The sequence below is a fragment of the Nicotiana tabacum genome, chromosome 18 (genome assembly GCF_000715075.1).
Source record: "Nicotiana tabacum cultivar K326 chromosome 18, ASM71507v2, whole genome shotgun sequence".
Lineage (NCBI taxonomy): Eukaryota > Viridiplantae > Streptophyta > Magnoliopsida > Solanales > Solanaceae > Nicotiana > Nicotiana tabacum.
In genome coordinates, this window is record NC_134097.1 from 120,863,587 (window position 1) to 120,881,042 (window position 17,456).

General features: G+C 38.6%; 3 protein-coding genes across 3 annotated transcripts; all 3 read left to right on the plus strand.

Moving 5' to 3' along the window:
* The first annotated feature begins 2,157 nt into the window (after positions 1-2,157).
* On the plus strand, positions 2,158-6,825 carry LOC107798267 (uncharacterized). The gene has a single exon (XM_016621237.2). The coding sequence runs from the start codon at positions 2,303-2,305 to the stop codon at positions 6,671-6,673; it is 4,371 nt and encodes a 1,456-aa protein (XP_016476723.2). The 5' UTR covers positions 2,158-2,302; the 3' UTR covers positions 6,674-6,825.
* Positions 6,826-10,971: 4,146 nt separating this feature from the next.
* LOC142172675 (uncharacterized) lies at positions 10,972-14,584 on the plus strand. Its single transcript, XM_075236342.1, has 6 exons — positions 10,972-11,214; positions 11,362-12,310; positions 12,422-12,523; positions 12,674-12,898; positions 13,539-13,735; positions 14,069-14,584. The coding sequence occupies exons 1-6, from the start codon at positions 10,972-10,974 to the stop codon at positions 14,582-14,584; spliced, it is 2,232 nt and encodes a 743-aa protein (XP_075092443.1).
* Positions 14,581-15,813, plus strand: LOC142172676 (uncharacterized). Its single transcript, XM_075236343.1, has 3 exons — positions 14,581-14,743; positions 15,053-15,342; positions 15,430-15,813. Exons 1-3 carry the CDS (start codon positions 14,581-14,583, stop codon positions 15,811-15,813), a joined length of 837 nt encoding a protein of 278 aa, XP_075092444.1.
* Positions 15,814-17,456: the final 1,643 nt, after the last annotated feature.

The window sequence follows — 17,456 nt, forward strand, 5'->3', positions numbered from 1 at the left end:
ATTTTCTTCTTAATTATGGTTTTGCATATAACTTGTAAATATATCCAAAGTGATTCATAAGGAACCTAAATAAAGGTGGTAAATAATTTTCTATTATAGTATAGCTACGTAAAAATTCCATTGAGTTGCCACAAAGAGTTAAGTACTCTATCCGTTTCAATTTATGTGAACCTATTTTATTTTTAGTCCGTGCCAAAAAGAATGACTCATTTCCCTATTTGGAAATAATTTAACTTATTGTAATAATTTATAGCCACACAAAATATATGTGTCTCATTTTACACCACAAGTTCAAAAGTCTTCTTTCTTTTCTTAAACTCCATGCACAGTCAAATGGATTCGCACAAATTGAAACGGAGGGAAGTTTAAGTAATAGAGCCCGTTTGGCTTAGCTGATTTAAGTAGCTGATAAGCATTAGGTGCTGAAAAGCACTTTTAAGTGCTGAAGCTGATTTAAAAAATAAGCAGTTACGTGTTTGGATAAAAGTGCTCAAATTAATAATAAGCAGCTGAAGAAATGGGTATACGAAGAGTTTTGTTTAAAAAGAATTATTTTAGGGATATAATAGTAAATATTTTAGTCAAACCTAAAGTGCTTATAAACTGAAATTTGATAAGTTGGGGGAGACCAACTTATGGCTTTTGGCTTATTTTTGGCTTATAAACACTTAACTTATAAGCACTTTTAATTTTATCAAACGCGTAGATAAGTCAAAAAGTGCTTATAAGCCAGTTTGACCAGCTTATAAGCTTAGCCAAACACCCTCATAGTCTATTAAACTGTATTGGGGATCATGTGGTTGTACCGGGGATGCACAACAATAGCTTGTTTGGCCAAGCTTTCTTTGGAGCTTCTTTTTTTTTTTTTGCCAAAAGCATTTTTGGCCAAAAATTGAGGTGTTTGGCCAAGCTTTTGGAAGGAAAAAAACACTTTTGAGGAGAAGCTGAAGCAGTTTTTGAGAAGCAGAAAAAATTAGCTTTTCTCCAAAAACACTTTTCTAATAGCACTTTTTAGAAAAATACACTTAGAAGCAGTTTTGAAAAGCTTGGCCAAACACTAATTACTACTCAAAAGCGCTTTTCAAATTAATTAATCAAACACAAACTGCTTCTCACCCAAAACACTTTTTTAAAAAAACACTTTTGAAAAAAATATTTCTCAAAATAAGCTGATTTTTGAAGCTTGACCAAACATTAATCTCAATATTTAGTAGTGCACAAAACGTTACTACCTTCCGTTCATTTTAAATATGTGTGTTTGAAGTTTTAACACACCCATTAAGAAAATTATTTAATACATTAATCAAATTTTTTTTCTGATCACAACTTTAAAATATTTTTCAATATTTTGAATTTTAAATTATTATAATTTTATGTAATTTTTAAATATATATTTTTATTTAAGAATAATAAAGAATCTTAGCCTCATTTTAAAATTATTTGATGCTACCTTTTCTCCTCTTTTCTTATAGCCTTTCTCCCCTATTCTTTCTTTGCACTTTTTCTTGTCTATCGGAAACAGCCTCTCTACCTCTCCAGATAGGGGTAATGTCTGCATACTCACTACCCTCCCCAGACCCCACCGGTGAGATTATACTGAGTATGTTATTGTTGTAATAAATAAAGAACCTATAATTCGAATTCATAAAAAATTAGCTTACGCTCGTACCCAAAACTCAGTCACATAACATGGAATGAATAAAGTACTTTATAAGTAAAACTCATCAATTCTATGTAAATTAGCAATTAACTTGAAAAACAGTACTCCATATGTTAAGCTAATAATTAAATCATAATAATATAAATTTAATATATTAAAAAATACAATACATGTATGATGCGAAATTTCTTATATTTTGTGAAGGTGGCAAAACTGACAAAAATCATATATTTAATTTTGTTTACTACTAGTATATGTTATGAAATATCGTAACTCCTCAATGTCTCCATTAATTAGAATCAGATATTGCTTCCGTTACAAGTGAAAGAATATTGAATATAATTTTTAAGGAAACCGATTCCTATTTTAAAAATGTTTAACGTAAAATGAGTATTGAATATAATTTTAAGGAAACCTATTCCTATTTTAAAAATGATTATAATTTTAAGGAAACCGTTTCCTATTTTAAGAATGTTTACAAGTAAAATGAATATTTAAATTTTAAGGAAAACCGTTTCCTATCTTGAAAAGGTGTACTCCTCTTATATATTGCCGAGTATAGACCTATTTCTTTCTCAATCAACTTTCCCCTTTTGTTTACTCTGAGTCTGACCACAGTTCTAGGGTTTTGTTTGACTTATAATGTCTGTAATGGAGAAGATAGGGGAAGCGATGCAACAAAATGAGGAGAAGAAGAATGGTTTAAGGAAATCAATTTTGACGTTAATGTTGGAATGGAGGAACTTTGAGAAGGACTTGAACGTATCCACCACCTGTTTGAAAGAATGCTTCAACGAACTCGAAGCCAAAGAAAAACACTTGACTTCAGTTCAAGAGTCAGTAACGGAGAGTTCTAAGGAACTTGATTCGATTAGGGAATCCGTTGAGAAGAAACGAGAGGACGTTGAGAAGAAAAAGGAAGAGTTTTGTGTATACCGCGAAGGGGAAATTAGGAATCTTGAATACAAGTGGAAGGATTTGAATTTGGCCAGAAAAGGGTTTGATGAGATTGTGAAATTGAGAGAGGAAAAGTTGAATGAGCAGGAGAAGATGGTGGAACGCTTTTGGGAGGAAATTGAATTTGAGCGCAAGCAGCTTGAGGATCTTAGGGAGTTTGTAGAGAATAGGTTTAAGGAGATTAGTATGAAGGAGAAGGAATTTGAGGAGCGTACCAAGGAATTCAATAAGATTCAGAGCTGGATTCGTGAACAAACAGGTGCCATTGAGTTGAAAGAGAGAAAATTCGAGGAACGGGTTGTAGAATTTGAAGTTAAGGAAAAGATTTTGCAGTCGATGGAGAAGGAGTTTGAGGAGCGTTCAAAGGAATTCAGTAAGATTCAAAGCAGGATTCGTGAAGAAACAGATGCCCTTGAGTTGAAAGAGAGAAAATTCGACGAACGAGTGGAAGAATTCGAAAGTAAAGAAAAGATTTTGCAGTCGATGGAGAAGGAGTTTGAGGAGCGTTCAAAGGAATTCAGCAAGATTCAAAGCAGGATTCGTGAAGAAACAGATGCCCTTGAGTTGAAAGAGAGAAAATTCGACGAACGAGTGGAAGAATTCGAAAGTAAAGAAAAGATTTTGCAGTCGATAGAGAAGGAAATAGAAACTAAAGGAAGGGGCTTGGGTTCTGCGAGGAAAGAACTTATGGCAAAGGAAAATTGTTTGGACAATGTGAAGAAAGAATTAAGGGTGAAGGAAACTAAGTTAGATTATGTGAAAAGGGAACTTAGAGATAAGGAACATAACCTGGATTTCATCCGAAAGAAACTTAGGGAGAAGGAAACTACCTTGGATTCAGTGGCAAATGAACTCCTAGGAAAGGTTAACAACTTGGATTCGGTGAAGAAGCAACTTAGAATCATGGAAGACCACCTTTCCTCAGTGAAGAAGGAACTCGAGCTCAAGGACAAGAGTTTGGATACAACTAAGAAAAAACTTGAACTCCAGGAGCAGGAGTTAACTTCATTCAAGCAGAGAATCCAATTACCGAAGGGAGAGATTAGTGCTGTTGGAAAAACATGTAGGCAGCGCTTTGAAGAACTTGATTCTAGGGAGGAGAAACTGGGCTCGGTTAGCGCATCTGTCCAAAATTGTGATGGTGAGTTTCAATTAGAAAAGGAAAATTTCCAAAAAGAGCAAGGATTATTCCAGAAAAGAATGGACGGTATAGAACTTAAAGAGAAACAGGTTGAGGAGAGGTTTAGAGAGCTTAAACAAAGAGAGGAACTCATTGAACGTCGGTTTAAAGTGCTTGAGAAGAAAGAGAAGCAGCTGGAAACTGTTTGTAATGCTCGTGTAAAGACAGAGCCTACTGATTATGCGGAAGTTGATAGAGTTGGTGCTACCACTACTAAGTCTGCTGAAATAAGATTTTTTGTCACAATGGACGGGAAGAGTTTACAGATATACCTAAATGAGCGCGAGAAGGAGCTGGATTCTATGTCTGATGAAGTTTGTAAAGCTCTTCAATTGTCTCCGAACCCTGGACAACTGGTGCTTGATGCAATGGAAGGGTTCTATCCTCCCCACTTGAGGAAGGGAGAAACAGAGTTCGAGGCCAGTGTTGCTAGGCGGAGTTGCATTCTCCTATTAGAGCAGTTGATTAGAGTCTCACCGAAGATTCAACCTATTGTGCGAGAAGCAGCAATGGAACTTGCGAGAGCGTGGAAGGTTAAAATGAGGGCAACAAATGGGAATCAATTAGAGATCTTGGGCTTCATGTACCTATTGGCTTCTTACAGGCTGGTTTCTGCCTTTGATTCAGATGAGCTTATGAGCCTGCTAACTATTGTTGTTGAGCACAACAAGTCAAAAGACTTATGTCGTATTCTTGGTTTCACGGAGAAGATTTCTTGTTTCATCCAGAATCTCATAGCCAAGCAACAGAATCTTGAAGCAGTTAAATTTGCTTTTGCTTTTGAGCTTGTGGACCGTTTCCCACCAATACCTATTCTGAAAGATTATGTGAAACATGTTATGTGGATTTCGGAGACTGTCCGCGGTAGAGAAACATGCTCAGTCGAAGAAAAGATTGAAGCCATTGAACAGAGTGTAGCTTCTATTAGAGCTGTTATTGGATCCATTTTGGATCACAAGCTTCAATCTCAATACCCACTTACTCAGCTTGAAGAGTGTATAGAATCTCTCACAAGGCTGAAGGCAGATGCAACCACATCATCTGTCAATTCTGAGGCTCAAAAGCCACAGCAGACTCGGGTGAAACAGATGGCATCAACCTGTCCATCTGTTCTCACTGATACAAAGGCCCTCAGCTCTACTTCATCCTCTGAAACGGCCTCCACTTGCAAGTTAGGTCATTCTGATGCTTTCGCTGTCATCCTTGTGGGCATGGGAGGTAAGAATTTGCAGGCTTTTTTAAATGATCATTGTCAAGAGCTCGAGTTGTTGCGCGTTGAAGTCTCTACAGCTCTTAAACTATCAACTGACTCGGGGATGCTTGTGCTGGAAGCACTTGGAGGGTTTTATCCTGAAAAACCTCGTAAAGAAAAGATAGAATGTAATCGTAGTATTATCAGGAAAAGTTGTATCCTTTTATTGGAACAATTGATTAGAATCTCTCCAGATATTACACCACAGGCTAAGTTAGAAGCGAGCAAGCTTGCATTTGACTGGAAATCAAAGATGATAGATGAAATAGAAAACCATTTGGCGATCTTGGGTTTTCTGCTTCTAGTAGGTGCCTACAGCTTGGCCTCTTCCTTTGATAAAAATGAGCTAAAGAGTTTGTGTCGCACTGTAGCACAACATGCGAATGTAATTCAGATTTGTCATGTACTTGGTATTTCTCACTCTAAAGGTGAACCTCTTTCCAACAATATTGAAAGGAGAAGCAAGGGTCAGCTTTTAATATCTGGTTGTGCTTCGAGTGTTGTCCACGCCACATCAGATCCCGCAAAAATTGTCTTGGATGCATTGAGGAAGTGCTATTCTGCAGAACGGGAGAAGTCGAAAAATGAACTTACCAAAAAAAGAAAAAGGGATAGCAAAAAGTTTTCATCAGTTATGACTAGGTTCCCTGATTTGTTGGAACAGCTGAGAGAAGTTTCTCCAGAAATAAGACCTCAGGTTAAAACTGAGGCTACTGAGTTTGCAGTTGAGTGGCGAGCAACATTGATCGGATCATGGGAGGCCATAGGCTTTTTGCACTTTTTAGCTACTTTTGAATTGTCATCCTCTTTTGATTCAGATGACCTTATAGGTTTCTTGAAGATTGTTCAGCATACCAGCAAGGTAATGGATCTGATCAGAATCCTCGGGTTAGCTGATAAGATTCCATGCTTTATCGAAAATCTTATCAGGAAAAGGCAATTGCTGCTGGCAATCAAATACATCTATGAATTTGAACTTGTTGACTCGTTTCCACCTGCTCCTCTCCTGAAGAACTATGTTCAGGGCTCAATAGTGCTAGCCAAACAAATACGTAGTGATGGTCACGATTCTCGTCAAGCCCAAGAAAAGGCTATATTTTATGAACTATCTGCACTGAGAGCTGCAGTTAACCGCATTGTGTTGCACAACCTTCAATCAGAATACTCACCTGACCAACTTAGAGCACGTATCGCCGAGCTTGAAAGAGAGAGGGCAAACTTAAGTATCCCAGAAAAACATTCAGGCTTTGCTGCTAAGTTCCAATGTGATGGGAGAAGCGGAGGAACTCAATGTGAGCCAATTTCTCAAGGGCAAAAAGTTGTCGCCAACAAGAATCTTGCCTCATCTAATGAGGGTGTTTCTATCCAGCAGTCCCGACAAAAACGACGGAAAATGAAGCGCCTTCACAAGTTAACCCTGCAGTCAAAAGTTAGTCGAGATGCTAACTTTAGCACTGCTCCTACTTTACAGCTGCACCCTGGCCAATTCATGCAACATAACAGATCAGATGCTGCCGCAGGACGGATATTCAGGAATTATTCTGGTTTCAATGACCATTTCATGGTTGCTTCAGGTGTGCCACTACCCTTGTTGCCACCGGCAAATCCCTTTTACCATCAGTAAAATTCCCTTCCACCTAGTATTGTACATCCCAGTTATTTTTCTTAGCACATGTGAGCTTGGAAATCCAATAGTATATATTATTTATGTACACATGTTTTAAGTTTGTGTGTTTATAAGGACCTTGGAATGAATGTGTTTAAATTGATGCAAAAGTAACTCAAGCAAATCATTTCATGCCTCTTTAAACATAAAGCACCAAGTTCATTTCGGAGTATCCATTCACTCGAAACTGCTCGGCTTCGCTTTCTACTTTCCGTAAACGAGAACGAGCTTTTTCGAGTTGTTCAATAGCCCCTCCACGAAGTTCAGCAACACTTCCAAATGCCACTTCTTCCCGTCGCATCCGTCTTCAGGACGATATAGCCATAAAGATGCACGTCTTAGTGGGGAAAAGATTTTGCCTGGTGTAAACAGAAAGAGTCGAATTCATTCGAGAGAGCTTGGTGGTCGACACAAGATACTTTTGTCCTATAGGTGTAGGAGCATTCCCCACAAAAGCCAGCTCCATAACCAGTTTCAACTTTACGTTTTAAAACGTACAACAGTATTTGAAATTTGATCACAAGATCAATGCTTTCGTTTTATTAGTGTTTATATACAAGCTGTGTATAGTGTGAAATAACAAATAATTGCGTTTTTATACTCCATTGTAACACATGTATGGCTATATCATGTCCGTAATTGTTCCAAATTATAAAACATAAAAGAAGGGCCATGTGCATGCTGCTCCTATAAAATCAACGGCTATACATATTGACCATACACAGTGTAATTTTCGGCAAAGGTGGTTCACCTGAATTCCCTTCTGCCCGCCAAGCTCTGCCCCTGGTGACGCCCATAATAGAGGGAGGCAAGGTTATTGGAGAAGGATTGACATGCTTGTAGGCTGATTAATTTTTGAAGAAGGGGTGTGCATGATACATTAAGCAATAAAGAGTTTTAAAAGGCATAACACAAGTTTGGTATGTGCGTTTTTGAGCTCGATGATAGCGTAGCCCAAAGGATAAATCTGTAAGGCTTGTTGAGCCAGAACAGACAATACGTGCCATGGTCTTGGATAAAAGGAACCGCAAACTATAAGTAATTAACTTAGCTAAGTCTCACTTAAATAATTGGTTACTTAAGTTTTAATGATATATATCTCAAAATACAACCAAGGTAGAAGGTTTAATCTACGAATACATTCTTTAATCTTCTATGTCACATTATTCCGTAAAATGATGCAAGCAATACCCAAAGTATTCGTAAGAATTGCAATTTAACAGGTGAAAGCATGCAACTATAACGGTAATCAGAAGGTGGCCATTTTCAGAGATTTATCTCTATGTGTTGGACTGATTCGAGTGTTTTGCTGCTGAGTGCATCGACATATCCTACATAAATAGTATATTTTGTCAAGTGAGAAAGATAAAACAACAATATATCCTCGTCTTTCTTTCACTCTTCGCCCTTCGAAAGCTAAAGCAAATTTATTAAATGGATTTTAGATATTAATTGCCACATATAATAGCTTGAAAATTTGAGATTTTTTACATAGAAGTGATTTTATTTTTTGTTTAGAATAGAGTGGCCAATGTTTAAGAGAGTTAATTCTCAGTGAGGCAAAAACGATGAATTAGAAAATCGCTTGAAAAGATAACTGCAAATTAATAACCATATCTAATTTGTCAACGTGATATCAATACTGTTTGACTCAAAAAATGTTAAAATCTTTTTTGAACAAATCAATCAAAGATGAAGGGGTAAATCTTAGCCAAAGATAATTAACTCCAGATCGAAACTGTTACACCTTGTATTCGGCGTTATCATGCTGTAAATGGGCTAATTCGATAGGAAGATAATTTCTATGAGATATTTAAATGATGCGATAGTTATACGTTAAGATTGGAAGTCATTTGAGTTGTGATTAAAAATTCGACAAAGATCGCGCGCAAGTTACGGGTTTAAATTTCACTGAAATTTGGATAAAATGTTGATGAGCTTTTCTCTCAATATACTGGGAGTTATGGTGTGTTCTACCTACCGAATCGAAGGTCTATGAGTCTAGTTTCCAACTCAACAAACCGTTCGTTAATACGACTTTGGAGTAGAGAGATATTAACATTTTCATACAGGGGTGCACACTGTTACGAGAACAGTGTGCCTAGTCGGGTTTAGTCAAAATTTCTTTATTTAAGTCAATTTTTAAAACAGAACCCCTGCATTTTATCCTCTCCAAAACAGAACCAAAAACCTAGGGATTTCCTCTCAAACTCCTCCCATCCATCTAGCCAAGCATAACGACAATTTAGTCATCCTCAAGATGGAGAACACCATGGTAGCTTCGGAATCGTGAATTCTTCGGTGTTTCACTTTTCATAGCAAGACTCCGCCTTGAAGTAATTTCGAATTTTGAGTAATTCTGGTCACATAAGGTATGATTTAACTTCCTCTTTGATCTTTGTAAACTTCTACCATAAGAATTCTTAAGAAATAGTTGAAACCTCTATAGAAATATTCTTGATTTTTTTTTTTAAGAAACCTCTCTTAATATGGCTTGATTGTTGGGGTTGTTCTATATGGTTTTATTGTGTTGTTTGGATCTATGAATACATGGATGGATTTCTGTTGATGAGTAGATGTAGTAAAGTAAAATTTGGTGGTGTGTTGGGGAGAAATTAATCTACAAAAGAGTCTACAAATTCATGGCCACAAGTTGTTCGCGTAAATGTCTAAATGAAGAATTATATAAGCTATGAGCTTGAATTTGATTTTTAATGGTTCGTATTATGTAGGAAATCATTCCTAAGGCTTTCGAGGTCTCGGAAACAGTATATAACTCCATCGACAAGGTATGTAGGGCTTTCGCTATACTTTTCGGCATGACTAGAATTTGAATAAATGTTTATCGAATTGTTTCGTCGGATTCGAGTTATTTCACCTTCAACTTATAAAGATGCTTAGACCTGATCCTTTCTCATAGAGTGCTTACTTCAGAGAATATCTATGAATTCTCGGTTTTCCTTGTTCCTTGTTTAAAAAGAACTAGAGCCTTTTTACTCGTTCTCATTTCGACATTCATATAAATCATGAATAAGGAACACTTACTTCAAAGGTATTAATAATACATAACTCTCATGTTCTTAGTACTTGTTGGCTCGTAGTTGAAAATTAAATATTTTAGCAACAACCATGATAGTCGAGGAATAATGATGATAAGCCACTTCGACTCTTCTTAGAATACGTCTTTTAAGGTTGGTTTCGCATTGCACCTATATAATTCATGATTTAGTACATGTATGTATTTACTTTCATTACCGAGCCGCACTATAGACGGCCGGGTATGACACATATTGTGTAACCACTGATCAGTTGGGATTACCGAGCTTCACGTGGCCGGGTACGATTCTACCGAGCCTTTATTATGGCCGGGTATGTTATGGATATTATAGCCCCACAGAGGGATTTATTATTATATAATGTGATATATTATAAGTAGCGATAGTGAACGACGATTTCACGAGCATACATTTATATCCAGGTTGAATTTTAGTTTCCTACCGAGGCTAGTTTCAGAATTCAAATTGTCTTTATATCTCTTTTCTTGTTAATTACATTTTTCATATTACACTTGTCGCCCTACATATTCAGTACATATTTCGTACTGACGCATTTTTATGCGCTGTGTTCATGCCCACAGGTTCGGATAGACAGAGCGGCGTGCCTCCTCAGTAGGGCCCCCAAGATCAACGTTGGGTTTCGCACTCCACTTCTTCGGAGTTGCTGACTTTGAGTCCATAGGTACTATTACAGATGTATATGTGTGGTTTTGGGCGTGTCGGAGGCTTTGTCCCGCCCTGTTGAGATTGTCTTACACTCTTAGAGGCTTGCAGACTAGCGGTCATTGTATATATATATTTTTTCGTTCGCCCTATCGGCCTTCTAGATAGCTGTTATACTGTTGTTGCAGCCTTGTTGGCCTAGTTTATATATATATGTCGTGTTGGGCTCTTCTGCCTGCAAGTTATTATATTTCAGATCATATCTCATGGTTGGTTCGCTTGGGCCTTTGGGCATCGAGTGCCAGCCACACCTCCCAAGGTTGGGGTGTGACAAACTTGGTATCAGAGTAGGTCAGTCCTAGGGAGTCTACAAGCCGTTTCTAGTAGAGTCTTGGTTATGGTGTGTTGTGCACCACACTTATAAACATGAGGCTATTGGGCATTTAGGATTATTACTTTCTTCTTGATCTAGATCGTGCAATAGAGCCTAATCATAAGTGTTCATTCCTAATTCTCTTTTTGTTTACCTTCTCAGTGATGCCTAACACTAGGAGACGACAAGTGGCTATGAAATTTATTCAGAGGTTGGATGAGGAGGCGGGAGAGGGCACAAGTCAGGTGCCACCTGCTAATGTAGATCAACATGAGCCACAGAATGAGGCTGATTCTCAGGCTTCCGGGGCAGTACCCCCACCACCCCCGGAAGGGCGTAAAGGAGCTAACATACCTCCAGTCCCTCTCCCAGTTGTTCCTGATCAGGACTTAGACATGCGGAGTGCTGTACAAATGCTGACTCGAATAGTGGCCTCCCAGGCCCAACACCAGACCCTCGGTATTGCTGATAGGTCCGTAAGTGCGAGAGTTCGAGACTTTATCAACTTGGACCCTCCAGTATTTATAGGGGTTGATCCTAATGCTGACCCATAGGATTTTCTGGATCTTATGCAACGGACCTTACAAATTATACATGCCACGGATATTGAGTCAGTGGGGTTTACTTCTTATAGACTACGTGATGTTGTTGTGACATGGTATGAGACTTGGAAGCAGACTCGGGGGCCTAATGTGTCACCAGTGACATGGAAGGAGTTCTCTGAGGCATTTTTACAGCAATATTTGCCAATCGAGCTTCGAAGAGCCCGACGAGATAGGTTCTTACACTTAGAACAGGGTAATATGAGCGTTCGGGAATATAGCATGCAGTTCAACTCTTTGGCTAGGTATGCTCCTACGATTGTTGCTGATATGAGTGATCGGGTACACCAGTTTGTTAGTGGTTTGGGGGCACACTTGATAAATGAGTGCACTACAGCTTCTCTAAACCAAGGAATGGATATTTCCCGTATTCAAGCATATGCACAGGGTCTAAAGGATCGCAAGAGGCAACAACGATCCAATCGAGAGCATGATAGAGGGCAACAGAAGAGGGCGTGGTTCGCAGGTAACACAAGAGAGTTTCGAAGTGGATTTAGGCCACAGTTTCCCCGACGTCAGTCTTATCCGACAGCCAGTGCACCACCACAGTTTCAGGGACAGCGACAGGATCAGACCACTTATTCTGGTCCAGGTCAGAGTTCACGGACCCCAGGTCCACAGTTTAGAGGCGAGTTCAGTCAGATGAGGCCTCAGTTTCCTAGATGTGATCGATGTGTCCGAAATCATTTTGGACCATGTCGCCAGGGTTCTGATGCATGTTATACATGTGGACAGCCAGGTCATATTATGAGACATTGTCCGATGACATGTGGAGGGGGTATGGCTCAGCCGACGGCATCTGCAGGGGCTTCTTCTTCTTCTTCGGTACGTCCTCCTAGGCAGAGTATGCAGACATCAACTGGCAGGGGTAGGGGAAGATTTGGCGCTTCTGGTTCAAGAGGTCAGCAAAATCGCATATATGCTTTATCGAGTCATTAGGATTTAGAGCCATCTCCGGAAGTGGTTACAGGTATACTATCCGTCTTTTCTATCGATATGTATGCCTTGATAGATCCTAGTTCTACATTGTCGTATATATCCCCCTTCGTTGCTAGTAAATGGGATAGAGAGCCTGAATTGTTGCATAAGTCCTTTGATGTATCTACGCCAATGGGTGAGTCTATTGTAGTTAGACGGGTATATCGAAGTTGTGACGTGAAGATTCATGACCGCCATACGTTAGCTGATTTGCATGAGCTAGAAATGGTTGATTTTGATATCATTATGGGTATGGATTGGTTGGCTTCTTGTTATGCCAATGTAGATTGCTGGACAAAGATTGTTCGTTTTAATTTTCCAAGTGAGCCTATTATTGAATGGAAAGGTGATGTTGCAGCGCCTAAGGGAAAGTTTATTTCTTACCTTAAAGCTCGAAGGATGATTTTGAAAGGGTACATCTATCATTTGTTACGAGTGCATGTTCTGGAGGTGAAATCTCCAACTCTTCAATCGGTTCCCGTCGTGAATGAATTTCCTGATGAACTTCCTGGTCTTCCTCCAGAAAGAGAAATCGACTTTGCTATTGATATGCTTCCAGATACTCAACCAATATCTATTCCTCCATATAGAATGGCTCCTGCTGAGTTAAAAGAATTGAAAGCCCAGTTGAAGGATCTTTTGAATAAGGGCTTTATCAGGCCTAGCACATCTCCCTGGGGTGCACCAGTGTTGTTTGTTCGTAAGAAGGATGGTTCGTTAAGAATGTGTATTGACTATCGCCAGCTCAACAAAGTGACTATCAAGAACAAGTACCCTTTACCCAGAATTGATGATTTGTTTGATCAGTTGCAAGGTGCCAAATATTTCTCAAAGATTGACCTTCGATCCGGCTATCACCAATTGCAAGTTAAGGAGAGAGATATTCCGAAAACGGCTTTTCGGACTAGATATGGCCATTATGAATTTCTTGTGATGTCTTTCGGTCTTACTAATGCGCCAAAAACTTTTATGGATTTAATGAATCGGGTTTTCAAGCCATTTCTATATATATTTGTAATTGTTTTCATTGATGATATTCTGGTATATTCTCGATCAGAAGCAGAAGGATCATTTGCGTGTGGTGTTGCAGACTTTGAAAAATCAGAAATTATATGCTAAATTCTTCAAATGTGAATTTTGGTTGAATTCAGTGGCTTTCCTTGGGCATATCGTTTCCAATGAAGGTATTAAGGTAGATGGTCAGAAAATTGAAGCAGTACAAAACTGGCCTAGACCCACAACTCCTACGGAAGTTCGTAGTTTCTTGGGCTTAGCTGGTTATTATCAAAGATTTGTTGAGAACTTCTCTTCTATTGCTGCTCCCATGACAAAATTGACACACAAAGCCGTTAAGTTCTAATGGTCTGATGCATGTGAAAGGAGCTTTCATGAGTTGAAGAAACGCTTAACATCAGCACCTGTTCTAGCACTTCCTGAAGGATCTGAAGGTTATGTGGTATATTGTGATGCATCCAGGGTTGGATTGGGATGTGTTCTAATATAGCATGGAAAAGTTATTGCATATGCTTCGAGGCAGTTGCGGAAGCACGAACACAATTATCCGACTCATGATATTGAGTTAGCAGCCGTTATATTTGCCTTGAAAATATGGCGTCATTATCTTTATAGTGTTCATGTGGATATCTATACAGATCATAAAAGTTTACAATATATATTTAAGCAAAAAGAGTTGAACTTGAGACAAAGGAGGTGGCTTGAATTGCTGAAGGACTATGATGTGGATATTTTGTACCATCCGGGCAAAGCGAATGTGGTAGCTAATGCATTGAGTCGCAAATCCATGGGCAGCTTGAAGCATGTAGAAGCTGGGAAATTAGAAATGACTAAGGAGATATATCGATTGGCTAACGTGAGTGTGCGGCTACATGATACAGGTGACCAGGGTGTAGTAGTCCAAAATATTGCGGGGTCATCACTGGTAGCTGAGGTAGAAATGCGTCAATTTGAGGATCCAGAGTTAGTCAAAATTAAAGAGAGCATCCCTTTTCAGAAGAAGCAGTTGTTCGAGCAATCTGATGATGGAATTCTAAAATATAAAGGCCGATGGTGTGTACCTAATGTTGGGGAGCTTCGTAAGCAAATTATGATAGAGATGCACCAGTCTCGATATTCAGTTCATCCTGGTTCAACCAAAATGTATCATGATCTTCCTCACTATACTGGTGGAACGACATGAAGAAAGATATAGCCACATTTGTGGCTCAGTGTCCCAACTGCCAGCAGGTTAAAGCTGAACACCAGAAACCTGGAGGGCTACTTCAAAATATTGAGATTCCAGCTTGGAAATGGGAATCGATTAATATGGATTTCATTACAGGATTGCCCAATTCTCGCCGTAAGTTCAATTCTATTTAGGTCATTGTGGATAGGCTGACGAAATCACCTCACTTTCTCCCAGTTAGGACCACTTATTCAGCTGAAGACTATGCGAGCCTGTATATCAAGGAAATAGTTTGGCTACATGGAGTTCCATTTTCTATTATATCTGACAGAGGTGCCCAATTTACAGCTAATTTCTGGAGGTCTTTTCAAGAAGATTTGGGTACTCTTGTTAACCTTAGTACAACATTTCATCCGCAGACTGACGGACAAGCCGAACGCACTATTCAGACACTCGAAGATATGTTGCGAGCTTGTGTCTTAGACTTCAAGGGAAGTTGGGAAGATCATTTACCGCTTATTGAGTTTGCCTACAATAGCAGTTATCACGCCGGTATTCAGATGGCACCTTATGAGGCACTATATCGGAGGAAATGCAGATCTCCTATTGGCTGGTTTGATGTTGGAGAGACAAAGTTGCTAGGACCTGAATTGGTACAACAAGCTGTAGAAAAGGTAAAGTTGATCCAGGAAAGGTTGCGTACAGCTCAAAGTCGACAGAAATCATATTCAGAAAACCGACATCGAGACTTGGAATTTGCTGTGAGAGACATGGTATTCTTGAAAGTGTCGCCTATGAAGGGTGTAATGAGATTTGGTAAGAAAGGAAAACTCAGCCCTAGATATGTTGGGCCATATCAGATTGTTCAGAGAATTAGGCGAGTAGCCTACAAACTTGACCTGCCACCAGAATTAGAAGCAATCCATCCGGTATTTCACATTTCCATGCTTCGAAAATTCTTAGGTGATCCTTCTTGCATCAGCCCTATTGAGGATATTGAAGTTTCCGAGAACTTGTCATATGAAGAAATACCTGTTGCCATTCTTGACCGTCAAATCCGTAAGCTACGGACTAAAGAGGTAGCCTCAGTAAAAGTACTTTGGAGGAGCAATAATGTAGAGGAAATGACACGGGAGGCCGAGGAGGACATGAAGTCCAGATACTCTCATTTATTTGAGTCTTCAGGTGATATGCTTGAGACAAATATGGCAGGTGTTGCACATATATCAACCAGTGACAGTTGAGATAATTAAGTTATGGCTAACCTTCTTATTATCATTATTGTATAAGTAAATGGTCGTGTGAGGCCAAGTTGATGTTATTATTATGACGTGTAGCCCTGTGTGGCCTTAGATATGTATGTTTGGGCTGATGACAGGTTTTGGATATTCCTATTTATAGGGAAAACTCTGGCAAATATTTTTTTTAAAAAAAAATAAAAAATTCAGAAGTTAGGTTAACCGTTAACATTCGAGAACGAATGTTCTTAAGGAGGGGAGAATGTTACACCTTGTGTATTCGGAGTTATCATGCTGTAAATGGGCTAATTCGATAGGAAGATAATTTCTATGAGATATTTAAATGATGCGATAGTTATACGTTAAGATTGGAAGTCATTTGAGTTGTGACTAAAAATTCGACAAAGATCGCGCGCAAGTTATGGGTTTAAATTTCACTGGAATTTGGATAAAATGTTGATGAGCTTTTCTCTAGATATACTTGGAGTTATGGTATGTTCTACCTACCTAATTGAAGGTCTATGAGTCTAGTTTCCAATGCAACAAACCGTTCGTTAATACGACTTCGGAGTAGAGAGATATTAACATTTTCGTACAGGGGTGCACACTGTTACGGGAACAGTGTGCCTAGTCGGGTTTAGTCAAAATTTCTTTATTTAAGTCAATTTTTAAAACAGAACCCCTGCGTTTTATCCTCTCCAAAACAGAACCAAAAACCTAGGGATTTTCTCTCAAACTCCTCCCATCCATCTAGCCAAGCATAACAACAATTTAGTCATCCTCAAGATGGAGAACACCATGGTACCTTCGGAATCGTGAATTCTTCGGTGTTTCACTTTTCATAGCAAGACTCCGCCTTGAAGTAATTTCGAATTTTGAGTAATTCTGGTCACATAAGGTATGATTTAACTTCCTCTTTGATCTTTGTAAACTTCTACCATAAGAATTCTTAAGAAATAGTTGAAACCTCGATAGAAATATTCTTGATTTTTTTAAGAAACCTCTCTTAATATGGCTTGATTGTTGGGGCTGTTCTATATGGTTTTATTGTGTTGTTTGGATCTGTGAAGACATGGGTGGAATTCTGTTGATGAGTAGATGTAGTAAAGTAAAATTTGGTGGTGTGTTGGGGGGAAATTAATCTACAAAAGAGTCTACAAATTCATGGCCACAAGTTGTTCGCGTAAATGTCTAAATGAAGAATTATATAAGCTATGAGCTTGAATTTGATTTTGAATGGTTCTTATTATGTAGGAAATCATTCCTAAGGCTTTCAAGGTCTCGGAAACAGTATATAACTCCATCGACAAGGTATGTAGGGCTTTCGCTATACTTTTCGGCATGACTAGAATTCGAATAAATGTTTATCGAATTGTTTCGTCGGATTCGAGTTATTTCACCTTCAACTTATAAAGATGCTTAGACCTGATCCTTTCTTATAGAGTGCTTACTTCAGAGAATATCTATAAATTCTCGGTTTTCCTTGTTCCTTGTTTAAAAAGAACTAGAGCCTTTTTACTCGTTCTCATTTCGACATTCATATAAATCATGAATAAGGAACACTTACTTCAAAGGTATTCATAATACATAACTCTCATGTTCTTAGTACTTGTTGGCTCGTAGTTGAAAATTAAATATTTTAGCAACAA

What these genes read in the sequence shown, in the direction of transcription:
- LOC107798267 (XM_016621237.2), top strand. Translation starts at nt 2,303, where the DNA reads ATGTCTGTAATGGAGAAGATAGGGGAAGCGATGCAACAAAATGAGGAG.
- LOC142172675 (XM_075236342.1), top strand. Translation starts at nt 10,972, where the DNA reads ATGCCTAACACTAGGAGACGACAAGTGGCTATGAAATTTATTCAGAGG. An exon ending in TGATGTATCTACGCCAATGG is followed by an intron (nt 12,524 to 12,673) that starts GTGAGTCTATTG and finishes ATGCCAATGTAG; the next exon opens with ATTGCTGGACAAAGATTGTT. An exon ending in ATTTCCTGATGAACTTCCTG is followed by an intron (nt 12,899 to 13,538) that starts GTCTTCCTCCAG and finishes GGTTGAATTCAG; the next exon opens with TGGCTTTCCTTGGGCATATC.
- LOC142172676 (XM_075236343.1), top strand. Translation starts at nt 14,581, where the DNA reads ATGAAGAAAGATATAGCCACATTTGTGGCTCAGTGTCCCAACTGCCAG. An exon ending in AGGATTGCCCAATTCTCGCC is followed by an intron (nt 14,744 to 15,052) that starts GTAAGTTCAATT and finishes CTTGTGTCTTAG; the next exon opens with ACTTCAAGGGAAGTTGGGAA. An exon ending in AATTTGCTGTGAGAGACATG is followed by an intron (nt 15,343 to 15,429) that starts GTATTCTTGAAA and finishes GGGCCATATCAG; the next exon opens with ATTGTTCAGAGAATTAGGCG.